Consider the following 22,730-nt stretch of genomic DNA (forward strand, 5'->3'; position numbering starts at 1 on the left):
ATTTAATCTCTTCCATTCTGCAGGATCACGTCAGTGCTCTTGCCAAATCAACTTCATCACATCCAGCTCTGGTTTATTCAATGTGGTCTGCGAAGTCACTTCAATCCAATCCAGTCCAGTCACACTCCAAGGTAGGATTTTGTCCTCTTCTACAGTGTTTCCTATTTCAGTTTAATTCTTCAAATACAGCAGCAGACAGTCATTTACCGTAACAGAACAGATGCCCAAGCCATTAATAGATGAGCTGTAACAGCCTATCAATGAATGAATCAGATTTTCTGATCCACTTTTAATAAAAAAAGAAAACTATGAATGTGTATGTAAATGTTTATGTAATATTGATATATATATATATAAATAGAGAGAGAGAGTGTTATACCATGTCATACCTCATTATCTAATAGTCTAATAATGTTGTGTTTGTGCAGGCTCCTCAGATAAACTGATAATCCAAGTCAATTCATCAGATCAGTGTTTCTGGAACAGAAGTAGCTCACCAAATCCAGGTAGATGTGAAATATACTGCTAACATGACTGTGTGATACTGCATATTTATTATCTGAAAGCACTTGTGATGACTGACAAACTCATTGAGTTAATTTCTCATTTTCAATCAGATATAAAACGGACATGTCGATCAAATGATGAAGAGACTATTACACTAAACATCTTTTCTCTTGGTAAAATCTGCTTATATTTTAATTATAAACCATTCTTGAGTTCAGAGTTCTTTAAAAAGTATTTCTGCACAAATGTGAATGTTCTCTGTAGTTTCAGGACGATGCAGATCATACAGTTTCAACATAACAAAAGATGAAATCAGAATGAACGAGACGGTTGAAGGCATTAAACTGTGGCTAGTGTCAAATGGTAAGTCATCAATCCTGAATTCATCAGCTCTGTGTTATTCTACAACAGACAGAGTTAATGTCTAAGAATGTGGGTATTTTATTGTCCTTGTTTTTTTTTTGGGGGGGGGGCTAAGTGCAGAACAAGAACTACCCCTACATACACACACACACACACACACACACCTCATTATAAGTACAAAATAAGTGTTTTATCAGTGCTTGTGAATGATCATCACTATAGTCATTCTATCAATCAGTGCAAAGGAAAAACAGATAAAAACACACGGCTGAAATTATCTATAAATCAAACTAAAGATCAACCGATAATTGATCTTATGTGTGAGTTTTGTCCATAATGAGATATTGGTTTTGTAATACTGGATCCACTGATAAATGGCCCCATCTTGTGTGTGTTTTGATGATCACAGGAACAGAGGTGATGTATGTTCCAGTAAGGCCGCCATATGTAGCTCTTAATAAAATCCACTACTTAAAAAATAAATCCCTAAATTAAATTTATGTTTTCTACATAACCATCTATTTTTCTAATAAGCATCTAAATAATCACAGCTATGAAGAAATTAATTATCATCTCCTCAAAAGACTTCAATTTGAGTATAAGATGTGTGTTAACAGATAAAACATTGCTCTGTCAGCTGGCATTTCATAATCTAAACATTATTAATAATTATGATAACATAGTTGAGATGGACTGTGAAACTGCAATTACGTATTCACTTTTAATTTCTTGATGATATCTACATTCCAATGAAGTAATTGTCTTCACTCTTTGATGTATTAATACAAAATATAGTTTAAAATGAATAATTAAACTTTTATAGAAAGTTTATATACTATCTTGGACTAACAGCTTTTTTGTTTTTAAGAGGACCTAAATTGGTGATGAGTGTGAAATACAGAAATTACAGCATTGACAAAAACTGTTATTACAAAACAGAAGTAAAACAATACATATATTTTGGTTCTGCATATCAGGTATTGGGCACATAAACTTGTAAATAATCTGTATTGGTATCAGTTTAATATATATATAGATATATATATTGGTCGATCTCTAAATCATTTGAATGGAGTCTGAGAGTTTGTTGTCTTGTAAACTCTGTAATGAGTTCCTGAGAAAGAGCAGATCATGTACAAACTCAGACTATTTGTGAATAGTTATATTTAGTGTGCCTGCTGTACACATTTCATCGCTTCCCTTTTTTGATGCATAAAATGCATAAAAAATCCTAACACTTATTACCAAAGCAGCTGCACCCCCCCCCCCCCCCCGGCTCTGGTAAATGCAAGGATGTCTACCTATCCAATGAAAATCCAACCTTGTCAGACGACCCCCCAGGTAGGATTTTGTCCTCTTCGACAGTGTTTCAGTTTAATTCTTCAAACACAGCAGCAGACAGTCATCTACCGTAACAGAACAGATGCCCAAGCCATCAACAGATGAGCCATAACAGTTTATCAATAAACGAATCCGTATTGTAATTTTGCTTAAAATAAAAAGACTATGAATGTGTATGTGAATGTAAAAGTTAATGTAATATTGATATATATAGAGAGAGAGAGAGAGAGAGAGAGAGAGAGTGTTATACCATGTCATACCTCATTATCTAATAGTCTAATAATGTTGTGTTTGTGCAGGCTCCTCAGATAAACTGATAATCCAAGTCAATTCATCAGATCAGTGTTTCTGGAACAGCAGTAGCTCACCAAATCCAGGTAGATGTGAAATATACTGCTAACATGACTGTGTGATACTGCATATTTATCATCTGAAAGCACTTGTGATGACTGACAAACTCATTGAGTTTATTTCTGTTTTTCTTTCAGCTATATGTCTCACAGCTCGTGAATCAACAGAAAATTTCACACTAAACATCTCTTCTCTTGGTAAAACCTGCTTATATTTTAATTATAAATCATTCTTGAGTTCATAGCTCTTTAAAGAGTATTTCTGCACAAATGTAAATGTCCTCGTTGTTTTCAGGACAATGCAGATCATACAGTTTCAACATAAAAAAAGATGATGGGAAATATGAATTAAGAATGAACGAAACGTTTGAAGGCATAAAACTGTGGTTTGTGCCAAATGGTAAGTCATCAATCCTGAATTCATCAGCTGTGCGTTATTCCACAACAGACAGAGGTCATTTTGAAGAATTTGGGTATTTTATTGTCCTCGTTTTTTTTTTTTGGGGGGGGGGGGTATTAAGGTAAATGCATGACAAGAACTACCCCTACACACACACACACCATTCCGCATATCAGGTATTGGGCTCATACACATGCAAATAATCTTTATTGGTATCAGTAAAAAAAAAAAAAAAAAAATTCAATATTGGTCAATCTCTAAATCATTTGAATGGAGTCTGAGTGTTTGTGGTCCTGTAAACTCTGTAATGAGTTTCTGAGAAAGAGCTCATCATGTACAAATGCAGACTATTTTTTAATAGTTATATTTAGTGAGTGCTGTACACATTTCATCTCTTCCCTTCTGCAGGATGCATAAAAAATACAACCACTTATTACCAAAGCAAATGCATCAACTCCAGCTCTGGTATATTCAGTGATGTCTACCTATCCAATGACAATCCTATCTTGTCAGACAACCACACAGGTAGGATTTTGTCCTTTTCTTCAGTGTTTCAGTTTAAGTCTTCAAATACAGCAGCAGACAGTCATTTACCGTAACAGAACAGATGCACAAGCCATCAACAGATGAGCTGTAACAGCCTATCAATGAACGAATCAGTGTTTTTGATCCATTTTCTATTGATCATCATGACACAATCTGATTATATGAAAACAGATTGTATGTGTTTTAGAGCTGACGCGATACCACTTTTTCAGAACTGATACCGATCTGATAACAGCGCAGTTTTGTTTTCAAATCAGTGTAAAATTTCTATTAATTAATGTGTAGGTCGATCATCAATCTTTTGTATGTTACACACAATTTACTAAATATAGACATCTTAATTATAAAGAAAAATAACAAACAAAAATACTATTATAAACTAGGTTAATGGATAATTTAGTGGCAAAAGTTACTCCAGATAGAATAATAATGAGTGCACAATAATTGTATCCTAAATCCTAAAATTTTAGTGAAAAATTGCATTATGTAGTGGTGGGGCTGCATGATTAATCGAACGCGTATTGTCATGTGCATTTAGTAAGTAAAGCTAGTTCAGACAGGAACACTTTGGCAAGTTACTTGAGTTTATTGAATACAATTTATCTTTGGGCGGTATGGTTCCTTATGGGGGTTCTTGCTGCCAAATTATTTGAACATACAAGAGATTAAAAATTAACCCCCCCAAACATAGTGAGAGATATTACTGCCTGAAGAAGAACCACCCCAAAATCAACCTTGTTCCATTCCTGCAAAAGAGAAAAGACAATGTTACTGAGATATTCTTAATGCAGCCTACTGGCTAGCCGAGGGGTATTCTCCCCTATAAAAGGAGGGAGAGAATAGCAGCCCCTCTTTATTTTAAGTAGCGAGGGGTGTTCATCCCCTGCTGAGGATGAACAGCAGGTCCCTGCAGTCAAAGCAGCAAAGGGTGATCTCTCCAGCGGGAGAAAACTGCAGGCCCTTTTTCTTTTTGAGGGGCGTTTGTCCAACAGCAGGCCCTATTTTTTATTTTATTTATTTATTTATTTTATTAAATGTACATTTTATATTAAATATCCACTTAGTCATCACCAACTTCTCTATTTAGCTGTAGATCATGCTGCATACCATTACTCTGCCTCAGCCTGTTCAAAATCAGTTTATGAGGTGCCTGCAAGTCATGGGGTGCGTTCGACTTGGAAGCACAGCTACGGACGGTGATTAACAAGAGCAGCTGCTTGCAGTCGGGGGCGGACTTGAAAACAGACATGTCAGCACGGACGCTTCTGCTCCCGTTAGTGACACTCACGCGGTGTTTGCATACTTTATCACAGATGCAGTAAATAAAATGCAGCATTTGTCAAATACACGTTTCAGAAATGTTTTCTCACTTTTATATACTGATTAATACAGCGCCATATTTTCAAAAATAAAATTTAAACATAATCATATACTATTTACTACTATTTAATACTATTACTATTTAATAATACTAATACAGTGGGGTATATATGCTTTTATCAGTGTTGCATGACTCAATACAACAGTGCGACTACATTAAAAAAGCTTTTACCATTCTAAAAACATAGATTTGTGGCCATTCTTGGAACTGCAAATGTTGAATAAACCCCGAAACACATGTGATCATAGTCATGTGGTGAATTTGGCCAATCATGAAGCAGCTGTGTCGTCATCAGCATTCGCTCTGGAGATCCTTCGGCGGCCGAGTCAGCTGGTTGCTTTTAAAAAACGCTCTCACGGTACTTTGATGCCACACGTGACAGTCATGTGGCACTGGTGCCATCTCAAATCGGACAAAATTTCTAACTGGCATGCACTGCTTCAAGTCAGATTGCGATCGGTTTGCACAGTGCTGTTTGAGTCAAACGCACCTAATGCCTGATACTCAGCAAGTCAGCTGCCTAAAGTATCATATGAATCCATTAACTTCTCATTAGTGATTCCTGATGCTTTTAGAGGACAATTACTCCTCGTCGCCCTCTGTTGTTCAGATAATAGTACACCAGGGTTCTTACACTTTCAAAAGTAAAATTCAAGCAAATCAAAGTACAATTCAATTTTTTCAGCACTTTACAACTGTGGTAAGTTACCTGTTTACATACATACTCTTACCTTAGTTAAAGCACACGCAAACATTCACAATTGCTAAATTGGGCTAAAATAGAAGGCTCCGAGTGATACTGAATAAAGAGCCATTTGGGAACCATAAGTGTCGGCTCTTCTAAGGGAGCCAAGCCAAAAAAAGCAGAGTCTTTGAAAAGAGCCGGACTTCCCATTACTACTAACTACAACCTCACCTCACCCATCCCCACCCCCAATCATTCACATTTCTGTACACGTGAATTATTTTAATTATACTCAAATTTATTTAAATCTATTAAAAGTTCTAAAAAGACTTTAATTTGTTTTCAAACTTTAAATTATTGGCTAGACTTTTATCATACAATCAGTTTTATCTATCTTTTGATTTTTATTAATCTGTTGTCCTGATTTGATCACATGTTAAATTATGTGTCATGTTCTCTTGAGGTTGTGGGAACTGCAAGTCCGTTGATCCTGAAAAGGAATGTGAAAATGTGGTATATAACCAAAGTAAATGCAACGGTAAGTCTGTTATAAGATGTATAATCTGTTTTTCAGTTGTTTCAGTTGCCTGTTTCACAACCATCAAAGTTTGATTTCAGAATTAAAATTAATTTCTACACCATGACATAATATTTTTTGCTCTAGGGAAAAATTGCTAAATGTATCCCTTATTTCTTTCTGTGTTGAAGAGAATGAAGGAAGAAAATACATTCTGAAATTTAAAGACAATGAATGGACATGTGTGACCTGCTTTAATGGAAGCTCATCCAGCAATACGACATCATCACACACAACAACTACACACAATCCAAATACAAGTTTCACATCACACAATACAGTTCAAAATCCCAGTACCAGATTGCCATCACAAACAACCACCCCAGAGCCCACTACAGGTTTCACATCACGTACAACTTACAATCCAAAATATTTCACATCACAAAGTACAACTTCTGGATATACTGATCCCTCAGAGGCATCGTAAGTGTGCAGTTATCATTGAATATCAAGTCTAAAACCAATTACAGAATATCATGTGATTCAGTTCATTTTACAGTAAAGCCTTGGACAAGCTGTGGTCTAAGATGGAAGAGATGGAAAATAGCAATAGAAGCAATACAGCGATTGTCATGGGAGATGTTATTGGTCTTGTTCATGTTCAAGCCAAGAACACAGAAACAAAAGAGATCAACATATGCTACTCTTCAGATCAAGCTATGGTAAATCTTAGAAATCAGAATCAGAATGAGGTTTATTGCCAGGTATGTTCACACATACAAGGAATTTGTTTTCGTGACAGAAGCTCAGCAGTGCAACAGAATGACAGCGACAGAACAAAAAACACATAATAAAATAATAAAAAATAGAAAAAATACAAATAAGTAGGTAAGGAATGACAATATACAAATTGACAATTGTATGGCAGGTACATAAGCAGTTATGTATGTACAGGTATCTTATGTGCAAGATTTAAGTGTACACTAAGTATGTGTTAGATAAATAAGTGTATGTGTATATAAATATAAAAGTGTAGTGATTTTCACAGTTATTATCAAGTGTTCATTAGATGGATTGCCTGAGGGAAGAAACTGTTCCTGTGTCTGGTCGTTCTGGTGCTCAGGGCTCTGTAGTGTCGACCAGATGGCAACAGTTCAGAGAGGAAGTGTGCTGGATGTGAGGGGTCCAGAGTGAGCAAAAATCACTCTGGACCCCTCACATCCAGCACACTCCCTCTTTGAACTGTTGCCATCTGGTCGACGCTACAGAGCACTGAGCACCAGAACGACCAGACACAGGAACAGTACAGATCTTTAATAGATGGGTGGGTTGTACCGATGATTCTCTCAGCAGTCCGGACTACCCTCTGTAGTCTTCTGAGGTCAGATTTAGAAAGCTGAGCTGATCCAGGCTGTTACTGAAGTGCATTAAATGATGCATTAAAACACTGAATTATTCATCAGTTTTCATGGCCATACTTCTTTTCACAGGTTGTTGAGAATCAAAGTGACATGAATACAAACTGTTCCTGGTCTACAAAGATTTCCAGGGAAGCTTTCAATAAATCACGTCTTGTAAACAATGGAACTGCATTTGTTGGAGTTCTACGATTCTATAACATGAGAAATAAGGTACTGTATGATTTTTGTTGTTGTTATTGTTTTTACTTTTAAATCTTGTATGGAATGATTTTGAAAATGTTCTACTTTTGCACAAATGTTTCTTGATCAATTATATTCATACACATTTATATCTGATTCATGATTGCTCTCTTGGTTTCTGATTTAGAATGAAACTAAAAATTACACAGTTTTAAACAAGGAGGTTTATGGAATAACGATGAGGGCTAATAGCTCCAACCTTACCGACAATATTTACATGTACTTTAGACGTAATGATAAGGTAATGAAGTTTTTTATTGCAGAACTTATTTTGGTATAATGATCAGACAATGTGAAGGCAAAATAAAAATAAACATGTTCTTTCAGGTCAGTACGGCGTCCTGCAGTTCTTGGGATGGCAAAGGTACATTCTAAGTGTACTGTACTGATCAGTTTATATATATAAATATTAAGAATTTAATCCATTGCTCACTTTTCTTTGAAGGAGAACTTCATTGGACGACGTCCGACTGTGAGACAGAAATCGACAACACCACCATAAAGTGCTCCTGCTCACATCTGACGTTCTTTGCAGTGCTGATGGTGAGAAACTTCTCAGATGAGAAGTACTTATGCTTTAATAATTTATGTTTCATCTGAAGACCCCATTTCCATAAAACAAAAAACTAAATTTAAATTAAACAGCATATATTTTGTTGTAAACTAACACACATGATCTCATATGTATTTTTACGTAAAGTTCTACCTAACGTACATTTCCTTACATTTAAATGACACTGAAATATATAGAGCTGACAGCATCTAAATGTACAATATTGATGTTTTGACAACATCTAAAACATTAAATATTTATGTATGAACTTAACACTTCAAAAAGAATCCTTTTGAAAACTTAAATAACAGCAATAACATTTTGATTTGATTGTAATCTGTTGTCATATCAATGGCATAATATTTTTTATTTCATTTCATATATTTAAAAATTAAAGATCTTGCTAACAAAATCACATTTTTGCAAAAAAAAAAAAAAAAAAAAAGTTTTTAAAATGATCCAGCTGCCTGGTTTTGTTCTGTTTTCTCCAATCATTTAGTCTCCACCAGATGCAAGCAACGGCACAGTGCCGGATCTGGAGTCACTGACTTTAATCTCTTCTATCGGCTGCGGCATCTCCATGTTTTTTATGGCCATTGCTTTATTCATGCATTTCCTGCTACGGTAGAGTATCTGAACACATTTAAAGTAAAAAGTTGCAGTGATTGCAAACAGTCGTTTTTGTGTTTTAACAGGAAAGCTGAATCAAATCAGGCCACGAAGATCCTGATGAACATGTTTGTGGCTTTGTCTCTACTGAATGCATCGTTTTTGTCAAACGAGAGCATCGCTAACACAGGAGACAACGCTGCGTGTGTCTTCATAGCGCTGCTCCTGCATTACTCCATGCTGGCCTCATTCACCTGGTTCTTCATTCAAGCTCTTCATATGTACTTATGGCTCATCAGACAGAACGTCACTATCTCAAACTACATGAGGAAGATCACCGTGTTGGCCTGGGGTGAGTTCAAGATCAAGATCTAGTCCAATTTTAAGTTCACACAAAAACAAAAAATATATTGCACACAAATCATATAAAATACTGTCAAGATAGTTTTATGGTTTAAGGTTTATTATGTTGTATACTTATGTTTTTAACTATAATACCGCTTGTCTCTGTGTGTTTTCAGTGTTTCCTGCTCCAATAGTCATAGCTATTGCTTCTGTAGGAGAATATAAAACAGTGGTCATAAAATCAACATCTGGAAAAATTTCACGAATGTAAGTTCTGTACATTAAATGTAAATGTGCATTTCTGAATGTCTACTGATTGTCTTATTAATTATACTTCATTCTCTTCTAATTACAGGTGCTGGATTACAAACTCTTACATTCACTACACGGTGAACATTGGCTACTATGCTTTAGTTTTCATCTTCACGACAGGAATCTTCATCATGATCGTCACTAAAGTCGTTCAGGCCAGAAACATAAAAGCAACTAACAGCAAGAGAAAGACGTTCAGAAAGCATCTGATGATGGTGTTGAGTTTGTTCCTGCTCTTCGGTCTGACGTGGTCTGTGGCGTTCTTCAGTAATGGACCGATGCTCGTTCCCTCATATTACATATTCAGTGTGCTGAACTCATTTCAGGGTGAGAAACAATCACATGCATCATTCTACAGATTCAGATAATTATTTTTTATTGATTCATTAATTATATATTTTTTTATTATTTATATTTTATTATTTTTAATGTTTAATTATATTTAATTTTTTATCAATTTTGTCAATTTTTTATTGAATAATTATTTTATTTGATTAAAATAGGATATAATGGTACTTACACTAACATGATTCGTTTGACCAAAAGTCTGATTATTTTTGGATAGTTAGTTAGTTTTTGGATAAACATTATGCAAATTAATTTCTAGTGCGCCATTATGCAATTTTTACAGTTCTTGATATTGTTTGCGAGTCTCCTACAATATGATTACAGTTGTCAGTATAATGACGTGTTTGTGGGCGGAGTCAAGTTGTTCACCGCTGTGTAGCTGTTACGAAAGTGGGATTCAAATAACTAAAGACTTGTTTTAGCTGTTCAGAGTCGATTCTTTATTTTGGGAGACAATAACTATTTATCGTGCACTTTACAACTTTGCAGATCATTTACATTATACAGCTACATTACACACTGCATTAAATGCAATATTGGAAAGGGCATAATAGGGGCACTTTAATTATATCGGAACTGTATTTGCATTAGTTGAAATAAGTTTTTGTGTTCTTCTTTCAGGGTTTTTCCTCTTCCTGTATTACTACCACATTCACAATGACGTCGCGGGTCGTTTCTCTGATGATCCAGAAAACACAGACTCCACAACAACCATCACTCAATCCAGCATTAATGCTGTCGACAATATTTATCACTAGCATAATTAAGACTGAACGATTTCCTTGTCTCAGCCTTTCTTTCTCTCAGCCTAAAATGACCCTAAAAAAGTTACATTTTACTGAAATCACTCAAAACAAATGAGAAATATCTGTTGTTACTAAAAACTTTTTTATTTTATTGTGCTTTCAAATATTTGATATGATGTGATATTACTGTTGTTAGATTTACTGAGCGTTATAATCATCATGTGTGATCACGCTCGTGTCAGAGTGACTCAACACTGAACCTTATTCAGAAAAAGATTTACATCTACAGGATGACAGTAATGTCGGCACGCTTGTGGATTCAGATATTTGCATGATCATTTCATGAAGCAACTTACTAAAATACACGCACACGGATGTGAAACATATTTGGTTACTGGAAACACAACAAATACAGTCATAATCAGTGAATCTATCAGTTGTATGTTGCTTATGATTCTCTGTTATATTTCTCAGTGTGTGTTTCTAATGACGCTAATAAAACATAATTGTATTAATCATGATGGACTGACTGCAAAGTCATTTATTCACTTTAGTTACACTTTTAAATAGATGGATGTCATTCATCAGGTCACAAAATATCAAAGCAAATGTCACTTACTGTACAAAAAGGTGCTCAAACACACCAACAAAATATAAAAACATCACATTTTCTGTGTCCAAACCCTGTCAGAAATCCATTTTCATTAGCATCTTCAAACAGTTTCAACTATTATTAAATATTTGTTTTCTATATATATTGTTCTCTGTGAACAAAGGTGACTTGATAAACTGGATCTGAATGTAAGCAGATAATGAGATTCTCAGTTAAATCCCAAATAAACATGATTTGCATGTTACCAAATGAACAAATGAGTCCAGAGGCTCATAATCAAACAGCTTCATGTGAGGACGCATCAGACTCTCTCAGCTCTTGGACTGTGGACTTCAGCACAACAATGTACTGAGAAAATTATTAAAGATTTATTAGCTTTGTCTGAAGAGAACTAAATTAAACACGTGTGTCTCTAACAGGTCACTGTCTCTGGGAATCATGTCTGGACAAAAGCAGAATTTGCTGTTTCTGATGATCATCTGCTGTGCTCTGTACCAGATAAGTACAGGTATCTTGCTTTAAAAAATGCATTTATAAACTTAGAGAAATATATCCCAATTAATATGTTGTTTTATTATTATTATTAAATAATGATAATAATAATAATAGTAATGAAACACAATTAAAAATAGATTAATGGTTGTGGGCATTTACATCATACCATACATTTATTAACACATAAAATTTTGTCTTTCTTTGTTCAGCTAACCCAAACAAAGTGAAAGTCAACATCCAAGTCAATTCATCAGATCAGTGTTTCTGGAACAGAAGTAGCTCACCATATCCAGGTAGACGTTAACTATACTGCTAACATGACTGTGTGATACTGCATATTTATCATCTGAAAGCACTTGTGACGAACGACAAACTTACTGAATTAATTTTATTTCTGTTTTTTGTTTTCAGCTATAAATCTGACATGTCTATCTTATGACGATAAAAAGAATGTTGACCAAATGAATGTCAAACTAAACATCTCTTCTAACGGTAAAACTGTATTTCATTTATAAACCGTTTATAAATCGTTTTTTCATTTAGAAATTTATTTATTGATTGACAATTATAAATGGTCTCGGTGTTTTCAGGACAATGCAGAACATACAGTTTCAACATAACAATCCATGAGGATAATTTTGAAGTCACAATGAATGAGATGGTTGAAGAAAACAAAATATATTTTATGCCAGATAAATGCAACTGTTTGCAAGATCTGAATACAGTAGGTGAGTGTCATCTTACAACAGAAGCAGCATTAGTGTTAAAGGGTGTGTGTGTGTGTGTGGGGGGGGGGGGTTGAGTTTGGGTGTTTCAGTGGGAAAATGCAAAACTTCCCTTACACACAGACACACAGACACACACACACACTAATACATCCACAACACAACAAATAAGTGTCCTTTGTTTTCATGATCATTGCTGTTATTGATGATTACGTCATCACTGCTGGCCAATCAGTGCAAACCAACAGATCCTAACACACTAACACAAGACTCAAATGATATACTGTACTGTAACAAACTGTTTGAATAGAGTCAGAATACAGTATTAATTGTCATGTAAAGACTGTAATCAGTTCCTGAATATGGAAGAGCAAGTATCATGTTTCTGAATAGTTCAGAATATTTAAGATATTTTTTTAGCATAAGTTTTTATGTGAATAATAATGAATAATCTCTTACCTTCTGCATGATCCACTTTAGTTCATCTTGGGAATTGCCAGACAAAGCCTGAAAACCTCCTTAAACTGATATGCCTAAAGAAAGGTAAGAGTTTGTCTAGTTCAGTGGTGTTGTGTTTGTTTGTGTGGCAAGTGTAAATGTGCAGCAGACGTGTAAGAGTAAACTGATGACATAAACTTACAGGATAAACTATACGGGGACAAAAAGAAAATACAACATAAAACATACTCGGTTACTAACGTAACCTCGGTTCCCTGAGATGAGGGAACGAGTACTGCGTAAGCTAGCTTACGCTATGGGAAAAGGTCCCCTTTTCTCGAGAATATGAAGCCAAAAATTATCCTTAATTTTTAATAATGTAAAACGCAGTGCTGCAGCACAGCAGACCTAAGCGAAGCGGCTCGCGCGCTTATTGGCTGTGCTGTGGCAACTGCAGCAACCTATGGTGAGGCGGCGGAGAGGAACGAACCAATGGGGGCGCTTCGTGCCCATTGGACGTCAGAGCGCGCCAAAATAGGCGTGGCTGGAACTATATAAGCCGCCGCTTTGCCATAGGGGATCAGGTTTTAAATCGACTGAAGCGATCACCCGATCCGAGCACATAGCACGGCAGGTTACGCAGTACTCGTTCCCTCATCTCAGGGAACCGAGGTTACGTTAGTAACCGAGTACGTTCCCTTTCGAGAGTACTCTCGTACTGCGTAAGCTAGCTTACGCTATGGGAACACAATGTAAAACGCCGTGCGTGCTCGGGAACTTCGACCTGTCACAGCCCGAGGCGAGAGCCCGGGGCTTTATAGCAGGAGAAATCCCAGTCCCAACAGCCAACCTTAGTGAGCTTTATATAGGGAACGAAAAAAGGGGGACGTGATAAGGCTTAGCACGTCTATATAGAAAGTACCCTGGCCTGCAGGGCAGGGACTTGCAGATTATAGAATCTAATAAATGTGGACGGAGAGGCCCAGCCTGCCGCCGCACAGATATCATCCAGTGGTATCCCGCAGGACCACGCCCATGATGAGGCCATACCTCGGGTGGAATGGGCTCTGATGCCGAACGGGCAGCGAAGGCCCTTAGATTTGTAAGCCAGCGAGATAGTGTCTACTATCCATCGCGATAGGCTTTGCTTCGTGGTGGCGAGACCTCGGGTGCGCCCACCAAAGCATATGAAGAGCTGGTCCGACCTCCTGAATGAGGCGGAGCGCGCAATATAGGTTTTGAGAGCCCTGACGGGGCAGATGAAGCTCGTGTTGCTTTCGTCGCTTTGCGAGGAAAGGGCTGACAGCGAGATGACCTGTGCTCTGAACGGTGTTGAGAGCACCTTGGGGACATAGCCGTGTCTTGGTCTGAGAATGACTCTGGAGTCATTAGGCCCAAATTCGAGACAGTCAGCGCTTACAGATAGCGCATGTAAATCTCCCACTCGCTTGACTGAGGCCAGAGCCAGTAGAAAAGCGGTTTTGAACGAAAGAAGCTTCATGTCGACAGACTGAAGCGGTTCAAAAGGGGGGCCCTTTAAGGCCTCTAGGACCGTAGACAGGTCCCAGGAAGGGATTGAAGGGGGTCGGGGAGGGTTCATCCGACGAGCTCCCTTAAGGAAACGAATGACCAGTTCGTTTTTTCCCAGTGATAGGCCGGCCACCGGAGCATGAGAAGCTGCAATGGCTGCCACATACACTTTGAGCGTAGACGGGGATCTGCCCGTATCTAAACGCTCCTGTAGGAAGGAGAGTATCTCCGTCACGTCACATAAGTGAGGGTCTAGGTTCCGTGTCCCGCACCAGGTGGAGAACACTGACCATTTCTGCGTGTAAAGGCGCCTGGTTGAGGGCGCTCTGGCTTCCGTAATGGTCTTTAACACTCCCTCAGGGAGGTTCCCGGGTACCCGTTGAGGGGCCATACATGAAGGGCCCAAAGTTCGGGGTGGGGATGCCAGAGCGCGCCCTTCAGCTGCGTGAGGAGATCTTTCCGCAGCGGTATTGGCCATGGGGCTGTACTGGACAGCTGCATCAGCTCGGAGAACCAAGGTTGGGTCGTCCAGAGTGGGGCTACTAGCAGCATAGCACATCTGTTCTTCCTGACCCGATCGATGACCTGCGGTAGCATCGCGACCGGTGGGAAGGCATAAAGCGGGAGTCTGGGCCAATCGAGGGCCAGCGCGTCCCTGCTCTTTGAAAAATATATTGGGCAATGAGCGTTGTCTTCTGAGGCGAAGAGGTCGACCTCTGCCCTGCTGAAGATGCTCCACATCAACTGAACCGTTTGTGGGTGAAGAGACCACTCCCCAGGGGGAACATTCGCCCTGGAAAGCATGTCCGGGCCCCGGTTCAGGATGCCAGGTACATGCGCTGCCTTTAGCGAGCGCAGGTTGTAATGTGCCCATGTCAGAAGACGTTCGGTCAGGGTGTGCAAGGTTTTTGACCTGACACCACCCTGGCGATTTATGTAGGCCACCACTGACATGTTGTCTGATCTGACCAGAACGTGGTGGCCCTTTAAAAATGGGAGGAAAGCTTTCAGGGATAGTTCGACCGATATCATCTCCAGACAGTTTATGTGTAACAGTCGCTCCGGGCTCGACCAGAGGCCGGAGGCAGACCTGCCCTCGTACAGGGCGCCCCAACCGAGGTTGGATGCATCTGTCGAGACTACTTTCCATTTCGAGACAGCGCCCGTGCTTACGCCTAACTGATACCAGTTGGCTATTTTCCAAGGGGCCAGAGCTGTGATGCAGCCGTGGGTCACCTTGATGCGTGGAACACGGTCTCTCAGCCAGCGTTGTAGTGGGCGCATGCGCAGCAGGCCCAGTTTGAGAACCGCAGAGGCTGATGCCATCAGACCTAGCATTTCTTGAAATCGTTTGAGCGGGTAAAGAGACCCGGCTTTGAACGACACGGCTAGATGCTGAATAGTGAGAGCGCGCTGTGACGTCAGACGCGCTGTACATGTCACAGAGTCTATGTCTATCCCCAAAAAGGAAATCCTCTGGCTGGGAGACAGAGCGCTCTTGACAGTGTTGATCGTGAGACCCAGGCATTCTAAATGGCTGATGATCCAGGATCTGTGTGTCGTCAGTAGTTCCTCGGAATGGGCTAAAACTAGCCAGTCGTCGAGGTAGTTCAATACTCGCACTCCCCGCATTCTCAGGGGTGCGAGAGCGGCATCCATGCACCGTGTAAACGTACGGGGCGCTACGGAGAGGCCGAATGGAAGAACCATGTACTGATAAGTCTGCCCCTCGAAGGCGAATCTCAAGAATGGCCTGTGATGAGGTGCTATTTGAATGTGAAAGTAAGCGTCTTTCAGATCCACTGAGAAAAACCAATCCCTCGGGCGAATTTGCGCGAGTATTTGTTTGGTAGTTAACATTTTGAACGATCGCGTCATAAGCGCTTTGTTCAAACGTCTGAGATCTAGGATGGGTCTGAGACCGCCATCCTTTTTTGGAACGAGGAAGTAGCGGCTGTAAAAGCCTGACTCGCGCTGCGCAGGGGGGACAGTTTCTATCGCCCCTTTTGCAAGAAGGTTTATCAGTTTGGCGCGAAGGACGTGTGTCATTTCGCTTTTCACTTTCGTTTCGACCACGGCGCGAAAGCGCGGCGGTCTGCGAGCGAACTGGAGCGAGTAACCTCGTTTTATTATATTCAAAACCCAATTTGATATGCCGGGGATGGCCTGCCATGCAGCGGCTCGTGCGGCTATGGGTTGAATGTGCTTCGGGCACTGGCCGCCTGTTATGAGGGGACCAGTAGCTCGAGTATGCTGTGCTTGGGACACTGTGGTGACAGCGCTTATTTGTAGGGTTGCGCACTGAGAAGTGGGCACGCGCGCTACATTTAGAGCACCTCCGGCGCGAGCGGGAAGGTGGGCATTAAAGGGGACCCGAGTGTGTTTTTGTGACACTTGGGGGAGTGTGTATACATGTAGGGGTGCGTACTGTGTAGTGGGCACACTGCCTACATAGAAAAAGCTCTTTTTGTGCTTTATTGAGGTCGCCGTGAAAGCGGCGTTTGTGTGCAGGCGTGCGTGCATTGTAACAGGCTCGTTTACTGCAGTATAGACATCTCCAACCGCCTTTAGTGAGGGGATTGGAGGAAGTATGTGAGGTTTCTTGTGTGGTGGTCCGGCCGCAGCGGGACTTAACCACAGTCTTTTCAGCACGAAGGTCAGGAGGGCTTCGGAGGCTCGGGGTTCAGCACAATCCTGGGCCGAGGTCCCCGTCTCTCTGGCGGTTTGCGGCTCGTAGAGCGAGAGCGGTGCTGGGTTTTGGTCGCTGGGCGAGACTGTAAGTCTGGCTGCGATGGCTTCGAGGTCTGAGGGGGCGGCGCATTTCTACGGCGTCCCGCAGCAGAGCTAGAGCGTTTCGGCAGGAAGTGTCTCATTGCTTGTGACGTCTTCTGAGCCTCAGTGAAGCGTTCAGCGAAACCCTTAACCGACTGGCCAAAGAGGCCGGAAGGAGAGATAGGAGAGTCAAGAAAGGCGGATTTGTCGGCGTCTTTCATCTCCGTGAGCGTGAGCCAGAGGTGTCGCTCTAAAACAGCGAGGCTTGCCATGCTTCGGCCGATCGCTTGTGCTGTGGTCTTTGTCGCACGCAGGGCTAGATCAGTAGCGCTGCGGAGATCTTTAAAATCATAGGTATCTGGGGCAGACTCGTCCAGGTTACGGAGAAGTCTGGCCTGAAAAACCTGAAGCACAGCCATGGTGTGTAGAGCCGAAGCAGCTTGACCAGCGGAGGTGTATGCTCGGCCAGCGAGAGCTGAGGTGGTGCGGCACGGTTTGGATGGATGCACGGGCTTCGACCGCCATCCTGCGGCTGAGGGCGGGCAGAGGTGTGCAGCAATTGCCTCCTCGAGAGGGGGGAGGCTCTCGTAACCGTGGTCTCGGGCGCCGTCGACAGAGGAGAGCGCTGACGAGACAGAAGTTTTCAAACGTGCGGAGAATGGGGCTTTCCACGACTTTGTGAGTTCATCGTGAACTTCCGGGAAGAAGGGGGCGTTTCTTTGTGGAGGGGCCGAAGGGCGCCCCTGCAAGAACCATTCGTCCAGCCTGCTTTTAGCGGGCTCGTCTGGAGGAGACCAGTCGAGCTGAAGGTCGCTGACAGCCCTTGTAAGCACGCGAGTAAGCTCCGCGTTGATATCAGCGCGTTGTCCGGTGCAGCTGGGGGCTGTGGGGGGGGGGGGGGTCCGCAATGGAGCCCGACCATTCCTCACTACTGGACGCGGCGAGAGAAAGGCTGTCGTGTCTGTCTTCTTCCGCCTCAGGCGCTCCGAAGGAGAAGGGGGCTCTGGTGAGCAGAGACTGGCGCTGCTCGTCCACGAAGAGGACAGGCGAAGGAGAGAGAGCGGGCGAGGCACGTGGGGAGTGTTCTGGCGTGAGCTCGCGTGTAGCAGTGTGCTCAGGCATTCTCTGATCGCGGCGTTTCTTATGCGGCACTTGAGAGAGAAGAGGCGGAGCAGGTGGAGCGTCGTGGCTGGTTTGAGCTAATCGAGCCCGCAGGGTCGATATAGCCATGTTGTCGCACTCAGGGCAGCCGCCCTTGGAGAGTGCATTCTGAGCATGCTCGCGGCCCAGGCAGGAGACACAGAGGATGTGGCGGTCCTTGCTGGGCAGAGGGCCTCGGCAGGAAGCGCAGGCCCGAGGCATTTGAAACAACGCCTCGAAATTTGCTCTTTTGCGAAAAAGTGTGATGCAGCGGCAAACACACTTAGCTTTTTAAAGGATATAGTCACGCCGGATTACGCAGCAGGAAGCGAATGCTGAAGGCGGCGTCGGGATGAAGCACGAGCCGACGTCCTCAGATCTGCGTTGCAGTGCTATCCCGCTGAGAGGCTTTTCGACGGCGTGTAGAGGCTTCTCCGGAGAAGACAGCGAAGTGCAGGTGAGATCGCTGAAGGAGATGAAATCTGATCCCTATGGCAAAGCGGCGGCTTATATAGTTCCAGCCACGCCTATTTTGGCGCGCTCTGACGTCCAATGGGCGCGAAGCGCCCCCATTGGTTCATTCCTCTCCGCCGCCTCACCATAGGTTGCTGCAGTTGCCACAGCACAGCCAATAAGCGCGCGAGCCGCTTCGCTTGGATCTGCTGTGCTGCAGCACTGCGTTTTACATTATTAAAAATTAAGGATAATTTTTGGCTTCATATTCTCGAGAAAAGGGGACCTTTTCCCATAGCGTAAGCTAGCTTACGCAGTACGAGAGTACTCTCGAAAGGGAACTATATTATGTTAGTAGCCTACCAATTAATTTGAGTCAGTACATTTGATCCATTTTATATTTTGATCAACATGACACCATATATTAAATTAAATGTATGCACTTAGCAGATGCTTTTATCCAAAGCGACTTACAGTGCATTCAATACTCTACCACTTGAGCTACAGGAATAATATATATATATATATATATATATATATATATATATATATATATATGATTAAGAATGAATTGAAAAATCAGGGCTGTTCACACAAAAATCCATTTAGCATTTTACTGCGCTACTTTTTCAGTTTTATTCATAGAAACATGCACGAGACCAGCTCTGAAGGCGAGTTTAGTGTACAGATTCATGAGGACTATGTGCAAAAAGTATATGACTCATTTAAAAAAACATTGACTCTATGCTTATAGTGTTTCTGTCAGCTATTTCTGTACTTGTCAAACTTCCAGTGACATCAAAGAGTCTTGCTTCCAGACTCACGATAATAACCAAACTAACTAAAACCTGCAACCGCATCCAAAATAGGCAAGCACACAATTTACGAGTAGCTTCAGTGGAAAATAAATGAATGACAGAGCAGATGACATTAAATAATATTAAATTAACATTCAGGGAAGGCAATTAGTTCACATTATATTTTTGGGGCTGAAGATTGATTGACAAAGGATAGTGTTGTTCTGATTTTCATAAAGTCAACACTGATTACAAAGTAGTTTTCTGTGCTATTATAAGCATGCAAACATTTAGTGCAAAGCAGCAGATGAGATGTTTTATTGCTTTGACTTCATATACTGTATGATTTGAGAATTATGTTGTATTATGTGTTCACATGGTCTCTTGAGATTGTGAGAAAATCCCTGCTGTTGATCCTGGAGTGTCATGTAAGGATGCTATATACAAACGCTCTACATGCCAGAGTAAGTCTGTGTCTTAAGATTTATGCTCAACTAAAGCCTCAGTAAACTAGCTTAGATTACAATAAATTGACAATTAAAATTCCCCTCAAAGATAATAGTGCATTGTGTAATGCAAGTTAAATATAAGAACATTATTCAGTTTTTATTTTCAGCACCTGTGAAATATCACTGTGTATTCCAGCTCTTGCTTATAATAATCTTGTTCCTGCATGTTCTCGCTTCATGTACAATGAAAATCCCATATATTTCTTTCTTTCTTTTTTATTGACCATGGAATGACTAAATAAATGAAAAAAATATGCTTATCTCTGTTGTAGGACTCACTATATGTTAATAACTGAACATTGTCAATAATGCATATATGAGTTTTGATAAACATTAGGGATGCCACAATTCTTAAAATAATATTGAACATTTTGTTATGACATCCACGGTTCAATATGCACTTGTGAATCAGATTTTTTTTTTTTTTTTTTTTTTTAATGTGTTTAATTTCCACATTGTTTTATTTCTCTACGAATTGGATCTGTTTGTGTGCGCTGAGATGAGAAAACCCTCCCCGCTTATAATGTGCTTTTGAAAAAGCATTAGACGACAAACATCTTTCCTTGTAATGAAGTCTTTTTTGTTGTTTTTTTTTACAGTTTTTTTTCAATTGCTAACAAGCATTTCCCAATGCTTAAAATACTTTTTCTGAACTCTTAACACAGCAACACACCTACATGGCACAATTAGCCAAATAGTTAATTTTCTGACCAAAACCACATTTTGTTAACTAAATACAAATTCTACATTTCAAAATGCAGAATACTTTTTTCTACATGTACTAAATCTATCAAAACAAAGCAAACACAATTCAAAATCGAGTCATTTGGACAAAACATTAGCAATACTTTTCTATCCAATAGGAACATATAGTCAATCATAGAACATTGACTGTCAAAATACTAACAGCTGGTGGCTTTACAAAAACTGCATTACTTTGTTCTACATGTTTGACATTCTAATTCAGTTCTACTTGAATAGACAATATAAAAAAAAAATCATCCATTGTTTTTTGTAATTTAGTTACCATCAACTGAAACCCATTTTAAATTGTTACAGTTTGTTACAATCGCTATGACAGTTTTTTCAATACCTTTAATAAGTTTCCTAAACTCTTAACGCACCAACAAACCTAAAACACACAATTGGCAAAACGGTTAATTTCATGCTCAAAATCACACATTGTAAACTAAACCCCACAACTAATGTTCAAAATACAATAATACACTAACACAATACACTATGTCTACCAAAACACTGCAAACATGTTTCAAAATCAAATAATTATTCAGAGCACTAACACATGTTCTCTTCCAACAGGAACATTTAGTCAATCATAACACAATGACAAAATAAACACTATCATCAGCTGAAATGACAGAAACTGCATTATTTTATACTGCATATAATTATTTATATTATATTTATATATATTATTTTGTGTCAGGTCTGCCCTTATACAATAGACAGTATATTGTATTGATCATAGATTGTGTTTTGCACTGTAGTTTCTTTTGAAGCCTCTGCATTAGTAAATGCATGCATTTAGTTTCTTTTGCTGCAGAAATTCAATACAAAAAATGAATGAACATCTCAGAGTAGCTTTATAAAATGTTCAGTTTATGTAAAAAAAAAAAAAAAAATACGGACACAGAATTGATGCAGTAAAGGAGCGAAAACAAAAATACAAGAAAAAAATGCAATATAGCTTTCATTTATTTATAATTTATGTCAAATATATTATGTGAAAATACTAACAGAAAAAGCCACAGTAGAATAAAAAGTAAATAATAAATAAATGTGATCTAATCTGTCCAAACTTCTACGTTTGTAAGTTAGTTGTAAGTTATGTTTAGAACATGATGTTATCTGTTCTGACATACAGTGTAAAAGCATTTGTAAATTTGACTGTTAAATTACATTGTTTTGGTCTTGGTTGAGCTTGTGTGTTAAAGAAGTTCAAGCATTTTAAATGTGTGTTAACTGAATGCATTATGTATCAAAGCAACAAGAAATGTGTTAATTGTATAGCCTACAAAGACGGATGTTGTGCTAACCATGTTAAGAGTTTAGGAACCTTGTTAAAGGTATTAAAAAAACTGTCATAGCAATTGTAAAAAACTGTAAGTGCTGCATGTGTTCATTCTTGGCAACATACTGTCTGAATGAGTCATTACTTTATAAAATGTACAATAGAAAATTACAGTGATCAACAAAAATTACAATATGCATGGCCTTTGGTTACTATGCAAGCTTGTTTCCATCACAGGAAAAAAAACGGTAATTGTGAAATTTCTATCTTACAATTTGGACTTCTATTCTTGGAATTATGAGTTTACATTTGAAATTCTAACTTTATCAGATTCACAATTGCAAGAAATAAAGGTCAGAACTGTGAGATGAAACAAAGTCACAATTACCCTTTACCCTTTATATTCCATGGCAGAAATAAGCTTTCATAGGTTCCACATGTGTAAGAGGGAAAAACAAACAAACATAACAAATTTACAGTCCAGCAAACATTCTTACCCCCCTCCCTTCTCACTTACCTATCTTCTTCTGATCCAACTACTCCTCTCCCTCCTTTTTTTCAC

At 39.7% G+C, this 22,730-nt stretch overlaps 1 protein-coding gene and 1 long non-coding RNA gene across 4 annotated transcripts in view; both read left to right on the forward strand.

Annotated features, from left to right (window-relative positions):
• Positions 1-6,521: 6,521 nt before the first annotated feature.
• On the forward strand, positions 6,522-7,721 carry LOC132144589 (uncharacterized). Its single transcript, XR_009434356.1, has 3 exons — positions 6,522-6,573; positions 6,650-6,812; positions 7,581-7,721. It is a non-coding gene; the product is annotated as an uncharacterized LOC132144589 (long non-coding RNA).
• Positions 7,722-7,884: 163 nt separating this feature from the next.
• The window catches only part of LOC132144922 (adhesion G-protein coupled receptor G2-like), a 21,846-nt gene continuing 7,000 nt past the window's right edge, over positions 7,885-22,730 (forward strand). Inside the window, exons 1-8 of one of the 3 annotated variants that reach the window (XM_059555508.1) lie at positions 7,885-7,992; positions 8,079-8,115; positions 8,197-8,294; positions 8,804-8,928; positions 9,000-9,265; positions 9,435-9,525; positions 9,614-9,897; positions 10,540-11,269. In XM_059555508.1, the coding sequence (XP_059411491.1) occupies positions 7,930-7,992; positions 8,079-8,115; positions 8,197-8,294; positions 8,804-8,928; positions 9,000-9,265; positions 9,435-9,525; positions 9,614-9,897; positions 10,540-10,676 (1,101 nt within the window). In that variant the 5' untranslated portion in view covers positions 7,885-7,929 and the 3' untranslated portion in view covers positions 10,677-11,269. Of the gene's footprint in view, positions 7,993-8,078; positions 8,116-8,196; positions 8,295-8,803; positions 8,929-8,999; positions 9,266-9,434; positions 9,526-9,613; positions 9,898-10,539; positions 11,270-22,730 lie in introns of those variants that run through there. The other 2 variants (XM_059555509.1, XM_059555510.1) reach the window with 2 other exon arrangements.

This window comes from Carassius carassius, chromosome 8 (assembly GCF_963082965.1).
Source record: "Carassius carassius chromosome 8, fCarCar2.1, whole genome shotgun sequence".
Classification (NCBI taxonomy): Eukaryota; Metazoa; Chordata; class Actinopteri; order Cypriniformes; family Cyprinidae; genus Carassius; species Carassius carassius.